The sequence below is a fragment of the Gracilinanus agilis genome, chromosome 4 (assembly GCF_016433145.1).
Source record: "Gracilinanus agilis isolate LMUSP501 chromosome 4, AgileGrace, whole genome shotgun sequence".
Classification (NCBI taxonomy): Eukaryota; Metazoa; Chordata; class Mammalia; order Didelphimorphia; family Didelphidae; genus Gracilinanus; species Gracilinanus agilis.
Genome location: NC_058133.1, coordinates 289,565,792 through 289,573,190, shown reverse-complemented (window position 1 = coordinate 289,573,190; position 7,399 = coordinate 289,565,792). Strand labels below are relative to the sequence as shown.

The 7,399-nt window shown below is 40.3% G+C and overlaps 1 protein-coding gene across 1 annotated transcript in view; it reads left to right on the top strand.

Moving 5' to 3' along the window:
* GCM1 (glial cells missing transcription factor 1) overlaps nucleotides 1-3,664 on the top strand; it is a 64,361-nt gene extending 60,697 nt beyond the window's left edge. The window contains exon 6 of the mRNA XM_044675347.1: nucleotides 2,156-3,664. Within this exon, the coding sequence (XP_044531282.1) occupies nucleotides 2,156-2,899 (744 nt within the window). The 3' untranslated portion in view covers nucleotides 2,900-3,664. The remainder of the gene's footprint in view (nucleotides 1-2,155) is intronic.
* Nucleotides 3,665-7,399: the final 3,735 nt, after the last annotated feature.

The following is a 7,399-nucleotide window of genomic DNA, read 5'->3' as shown; positions in this document are numbered from 1 at the left end:
CCCCCCCCCCCCCCCCCCTATAATCTCGAGCAAATTATTTTACTGGGTCTCAGGGGGTTGGACTAGATAGTGAGGATGCTAAAAGAAAAAACACTATCCTTTGATCCTTTTTTAAAACTTTATTAAAGAAAAGGCAACCAGAGTTTCCCCTGGCTGAAATTAACTACCTCTCTCAACTTTGAATCAAGTTCAAGTCAAAGTTCTCTCCTAGGTGTGGGATTGGTCCTTATGTAGACCAATCCTGAGACTGGAAGTAGGGGGCGTGGCCCCTCTCCAGCACGGGATTGGTCCAATTCACGTTAGGGAATGGGGAGGGGGCATGGTCCCTCCCCAGCACAGGATTGGTCCATTTAAGACCAATCCCACACCGGGAAGTAGGGGGGAGGGACCCCCGGAGCAGGTCTGGGGAATGCACTTCCCCCAGCCACAGCACTTCAAAACCCACAATGGTCTCTAAGGCTTCTTCCAGTTTTAATCTATTATGCTATGATTTGGAAAGGGTGCTGGATGGTTGGTCAGCTACAGAGCACAGTGAGTTATAGAGTTCTGGGCCTGGTGTCAGAAGAAGATTCATCTTTCTGAGTTCAAATCTGGTCTCAGATACTTGCTAGCTGTGGGAACCTGGCCAAGTCACTTAACCTTGTTTGCCTGAGTTTCCTCGTGGGTCAAATGAGCTGGAAAAGGAAATGGTAAACCACCTCAGACATCTTAGCTGTGTGACCCTGGGCAAGCCACTTTGCCCTGTCTGCCTCAGTTTCCTCATCTGTCAAATGAGCTGGAGAAGGAAATGGCAAACCATTCCAGTATCTGTGCCAAGAAACCTCCAAGTGGCATCATGAAGAGTCAGACAGGACTGAAATGACTAAACAGTTGGATCATTGGCTAGGAGACCTAGGTCAGGGTCCCAGCTTACTAACAATGAGACTTTGGCCAGGTTGCCTCCCTTTTCTAGGGAATGGACCAAAGAATCTCTTTTTTTTTCTTTTCTTTTCTTTTGTTTTTGTTTTTGTTTTTGCCTTCCTGTCTTCAACGACTTAGCAAATTTTATTTTGCGCATAGAGCACTTGAAAAATGTTGGTTGTAACAGTCTAATCCAGTGATTCCCAAAGTGGGCACTACTGCCCCCTGGTGGGTGCTGCAGCGATCCAGGAGAGCAGTGATGATCACAAGTGCATTTATCTTTCCTATTAATTGCTATTAAAATTTTTTAAAAACTAATTTCCAGGGGGCTAAGTAATATTTTTTTCTGGAAAGGGGGCAGTAGGCCAAAAACGTTTGGGAATCACTGGTCTATTAAACTGTGGACTTTCAAGGGCAGGGAGTGTCTTCTGCCTTTCTTAGTGTATCACCAGCACTTAGCACATTGCCTGTAGGAGGTACTTGATAAATATTTACTGACTGACTAGTTGAATCTGTAAAACAGAGGAAATTGAAGATCAGTTTCTAAGGCTACAGGATCATAGATTGAATGCTGCAAGCAATCATAGCAGTCATCCTTCTTTTTATAGATGAATAAACCGAGGCCCAGGAGAGCTAAGGGATTTGTCCAAAGTTACAGGGAGTAAAGAATGGAGTTGGGAGTTAATCAAGTGAGATAATCCGTGTAATGTTCTTTGTAAATCTCATAATAGCACCTAACTTGCTGAGTTATTGTGAGAATTAAATAAAATAATATTTATAAAGGGCTTAGCACAGTGCCTGGCACAGAGTAAGCTCTATAAAAATATTGGCTATTATTATGATTATCAAGCCTAAAAACACTATAAAAATGCTAGCTCTTATTATTATTATTATTGTCATTATTATTAACATTACTAAACTTTGGGCCTGTGAGGCAATATCCAGAGTTCCTTCTTCCACCCAATATATTTCCTTCTAACTCTAAAGATCTATGAATCTGGCTGGTTCTCTGAACCATGACATTGTCATATTGAAATGGAAACATCCCAAACCTCTGCTTCTATGCCTTGACGGGGCCTATCAATGTCATTTTTTCTTCATGGCTCAAGATCTAAGCATGCAAGGAATGAGAACAATCAGAAATAATCCTGAGCCAGTTTGCTTATTGGTATAGAGTTAACTCTTCATTGTTTGGGGTGGGGGGGGATGTAAATCTGCCTAACTTCTTAACATGCCTATTTTTTCCCCATTTTAGTCCCTACCAGGTGAAACCCAAAGTCAAGAAAGTTTACCTTTAACTTGGTCTTACCAGGAAGGCTTCCAATTGCCCAGTAGTTTTAATGGGCATTTAATCGATAACATGCCCCAGAAGAAGTCATTGAATAATTGCCTTTCATTTACCAAGAACTACTATTTTGGAAGAGCCTCCCAACTTGTGGAGCCCTTGGTGGAATCGGGGCCCACGAAATTCTTCGAGAAATGCAAACTGACTACTAGTCGGATTTGCAACAGTGGAGAATTGCTTCAGCCCTCTCTCCCAGGAGTCTATACAGATTATGGAGACCTTCAGAGCTGGAATAAGAATACAGGCTTGGGGGGGCCTCCCCATCATGATGGCTACTGTCCTGGCTACCCCTTCCCTTTGACCAGTTGGCCTTGTGACCTCTCCCCTACATTGAGCTGTATGGAAGCAGGCAACCAGCAAATGCCCAGTGAGACACCAGTTGTCAAAGCTGGCTGCCACCCATTCAGGTCCAATGCAGGCCTGCCTGGGAGTGACCTGTATGAAGAGAAGCTGCATGTGGATTTTAACGGCTACTTCCCCACGGCGAGGTACCACTTCCCTCAGGAAGACCCTTTTCTCCTTAGCTATACCCCTCACCACCAGTACTCACTTCCAACCAAGGGGAGCAGATGGGACTTTGATGATGAAGTGAAATGTATGACTTTGGACCATGGCAACAGTGACACATTTCTGAATATCTATCCTTTAAGATGACTTAAGATGACTCACCCCACTCATCTCCTCCCTACCCCAACACCTCTCACGGAAACACAACCAAACAGAAACTTCCTTTGGGAAACTTGGAGATGGATGTTTGAGATGGGAGTGGAACTAACCACAGATAAGCTGAGCTATGAGAGGGAGCTCCAGGCAGTTCTCACTTCTCTTCCTTAATCTTTTAGGCACATCCCTTATCCCTAATGGGGAATCACATCTACTGGGCTGACCCAAACCTAGTGTCAGGAGTTGAATGCCCTCTGGATTTTTTATACATTAAGATTTGTAACTTCCAACCCCTTAGCTCCTCATATCTGGTTCTTTCCCCTTGACAGGTCCAATACTTCAGACCCAATACCATTATTCAGCATTTCTAGCAATGGCTCCTTGAAAGAAGAATGGGAAGAGAATGAAAGAACAAATGGGGGAGAGAATAGAAATTATATTATTCAAATCTTTTAAAACAGTATCTTATCCTACATTTAGATAATAAAATATTGTTGTTTGAACTAGCTTGTCCTAGGGATTTGTTACATCAAATTTTATTTCACACTAAGCTAAAAAAAAAACAACCTCATAACGTGCAGTATTAAATAAACTGGATTGTAACTCATTGAAAGAAACAGGATCAAAGAAGTCAAATCTAGAGATCTGTGTTGGTGAACTTGTGGCACGTGTAATGGCACTTGCTGGAAGGGGCTGCTCCCTTCCCCCTCTCCACTTTCGCCTAAGGACATTTCTCCCATCACCTGCCCCTCTGCCCAGCAGCCCAATGAGAAAGCTTCCTCCCTCCCCTGTCTGGGGTAAGGTGGGGGGCTCACATGAGGTGTAAGGGTTGCAGTTTGGGTACTTGGTCTCTAAAAAGTTCACCATCACTGCCCTAGATCATCATTGTGGTCATCTTGCCATATTTTAAATATCACTTTCCTACATATTGATAGAGAAGTAAACACCATACTTGTAAAAAAAAAAAAAAAAAAAAGGAATAGGGGGAGGGAGAGAGAACCAGATGGGATAGTGGTAGATCCACTTAGGAATTCCTGAATACCCAGCTGGGTATTCCAACCTCTGGTTAGTGAGAGTGAAACAGAATCACTTTCTCTCACTGGGCCAGTTGTGCAAATGCCTTGGAGACAATTGATATTAAAAAAAATAGTATCTCTTTTATTTTAAGAGGGGATACAAATTGAGGATCAGAACAAAGGGTCCCATTACACTTGGAATCAAGAAGTCTCAGGTTTGTCTCCTACCTCAAATTCTTACTAATTGTGTGACCTGGAACTAATTCCTTCATCTTTCCCAACCTTGATTTCCCTACCTGTAGAAAGAAGCTAAAAATAGCGGCATGAATTAAATTTGATTCAATTTAATAAGCCTCAAATGATTTCCTGCCAAGCTCATGAGTGTTTTTTGTTCTGCAAATTTGGAGGGAACAGGGGTGTCTGCAGGTTATTTATTTTAATTATAATTTCAACAAAATTATGACTATAATTATAAACCATATTGTAATATTATAATTATACATAATTATATAATGATTTAACTACTATAGTACTATATTATAGTTATATAATATTATAATAAATAATAATGATAATTTTGTTAAAATATCATAGTTAGGATTTTTTTTTTTAAGGAAAAAGGCTTGTTATTTGTTAGGCATTGTGCTAGATCCTGAGTAGCAGGAATAAAAAACAAAAAACAAAAAAAACAACACCCAACCCCAGCTTCTGATCTCGAGAGATTTACAACATGCCTATACTGTTTCACAACAATAATGAGATAATATATAATAAATCAGATGAGATAATATGTGTAAAGCACTTTTTGCAAATCATTATAGTTTTTATTTTAGTCTTATTTTCCCATATCCTCAGTCTTGACTTTTCTTTCCTAGTGAACCGTTTTTCACCATGAGTAGGATGATATGAATTCTCCTTTTATGCCAAACCCAGAAACATTTCTGCCTGAATTACCAAGACCTGGTCAACAAGTGTTTATTAAGCAATTTCTCTCTGCCAGGCAATTAGCTGACTGCTCGCCATTCAAAGAAAGGCAAAAGCAATCCTGGGCTTCAGGGAGCTTACTTTCTAAAAAGGGGAGACATGTGAAAATACCTAGGTACGTACATACCAGTCAGATAATCATTAATAGCTTACTATGTGCCAGCTACAAATTCAAGGAAAAAGGAAAGACCATCCCTGCCCTTGAGGAGTTTAGCAATCTTCATTGGGGAAGATGACACATACAGGAAAGCTGAAAAACCAGGAAGGGGTGAAGAATTGAAAGATGGGCATGAAAAAAGAAGGTACCCAGAGCAGGGGCATAATGGAGAAGCCCAGATTTAGGGAGCCTGGTGAGAAATGCAAGATATAGAGTAGATAACCTCAGAGGGATAGGTTTCCTGCAAAAGGTGAGAAATGAGCTGAGTCTGAAAGGAAGCCAGGAAAACTGAGAGATGGAGGTGAGGGAAAGGGCATTCCAAGCATGGCAGTCAGGCAGGGCAAAAGCACAATAAGGTCAGGGATAGGTGGATGGAATGGGATGTAATTAAGAACAGCAAATTGACAAATTTTCCTGAAATGGATAGAGAAAAATAAAGGGTAGGAAGACTGGAAAGGTAGAGGGAGAGAGATTATGGGTAGGAGTTAAATGACAAATATTGGACCATATCATTAATCTGGAAGGTAAGAGAGAGCTACCAGACCTCACAGAGCAAGAGTGGTGAAATGATTAAGATCCATGATTTCAGGAAATTATTTGGCAACTAAGTGGAGGATGGAATGCGATGGGAAGAGATGTAAGACAGGGAGATAATAAGAAGCAATTATTGTAATAGTCTAGCTGAGGGGTGATGAGGTTCTGAACTATATGGTGGCTATATGAATAGAAAGAAGAGAGAACATATAGTTCACATGTTGTGAAGATAGAAAAAAAATAGCAACAGGTTGGATCCGTGGAGTGATAGTGGGGAGACTAATTTTCCTGAGTTCAAATTTGGCCTCAGACACAAATGGTGTGAACTTAGCCCTGTTTGCCTCAGTTTCTTCATCTGTAAAATGAGCTGGAGAAAGAAATGGCAAACCCCTCCAGGATCTCTGCTGAGAAAACCCCCAAATGGGGTCATGAAAATTGGACACAAATGAAAAATAAATTAAAAACAAATACTCTAGGCATTTTACTAGGAGCTGAGGTTACAAAAAAAAAAAAGAAAAGAAAAGAAAAGAAAAGAAAAGAAAAGAAAAGAAAAGAAGAGAAAATGTCCTAACCTTTGAGAAGAATTTCCAACTCATTTCCTGTGGGTAAATGCCAATACTGAAAATTTAGCAATTTAGTTAGTCAATTTGAGATGGCATATCCCTACATGCAAAGTCATCCACACTCTGATTCCAATCCATTCTCTGGGTCTATTTCACCTTCCTGCTATATTAGACAAATTGGAGCTTCTGTTATTCCCTAATCTTTTTTCTGCCCTCTCCTACCTCAGGGCATTTTCTCATTCTCTTCCTTGAAGAGATTCTTTACTCTTATGCTTTCTTTTAAAGATGATATTTTATTTTTCTCTCAATTATATGTAATAACAATCTTTAACATGTTTTCCAAAAATTTGAGATCCAAATTCTCTCCCCCGCCTGTCCCTGAGATGGTAAGCAATTTGATCTAGGTTTACATGTGTAAAACATTTATGAAACAATTCCATTTTGCTCATGTGAAAGAAGACTCATATAAAACAAAACTCCAAACATACACACCAATAAAATGAAAAATAGCATGCTTCAATCTGCATTCAGACTCCATCAGTTCTTTCTCTGGAGGATCTGCCCTTATCTTTTATGGAAGTTCATAAAAAATCTTCTCTAATCTCTTCATTTAGGGATTCCTTAACCTCCTGCATCAGTCTGTTATATCCTAATTTGTGTTCCAGTTATTTGCATGCATCATGATTTTCTGTATTAGACTGTAATTAAGCCCTAAAGGACTAGGGGGAGGTAGGTGGTTCAGTGGATTGAGTCAGATTTAGAGATAGGTAGTCCTGGGTTTAAATCTAGCTTGAGACATTTCCTTAGTTGTGTGACCCTGGGAAAGTCACTTAACTCCCATTGCTAGTCCTTACCACTCTTCTGCCTTGGAACTAATACACAGTAGTGATTCTAAGAGAAGGTAAAGTTTTTTTTGTTTTGTTTTTTATTTTATTGGTTTTTCTTAACCCTTAGCTTCTGTGTATTGTTTTATAAGTGGCAGAGTGGTAAGAGTGGGCAATGGGGGTCAAGTGACTTGCCCAGGGTCACACAGCTGGGAAGTGTCTGAGGCCAGATTTGAACCTAGGACTTCCTATCTCTAGGCCTGACTCTCAATCCACTGAGCCACCCAGCTGCCCTCGAGAAGGTAAAGTTTAAAAAAAAAGATTAAAGGACTAAGATTGGGTGTTTATCATTCTGCAGCATTCCACTGAGATTTTAAGGTCATAACCATCAATTAATCAATCAACAAATCTTT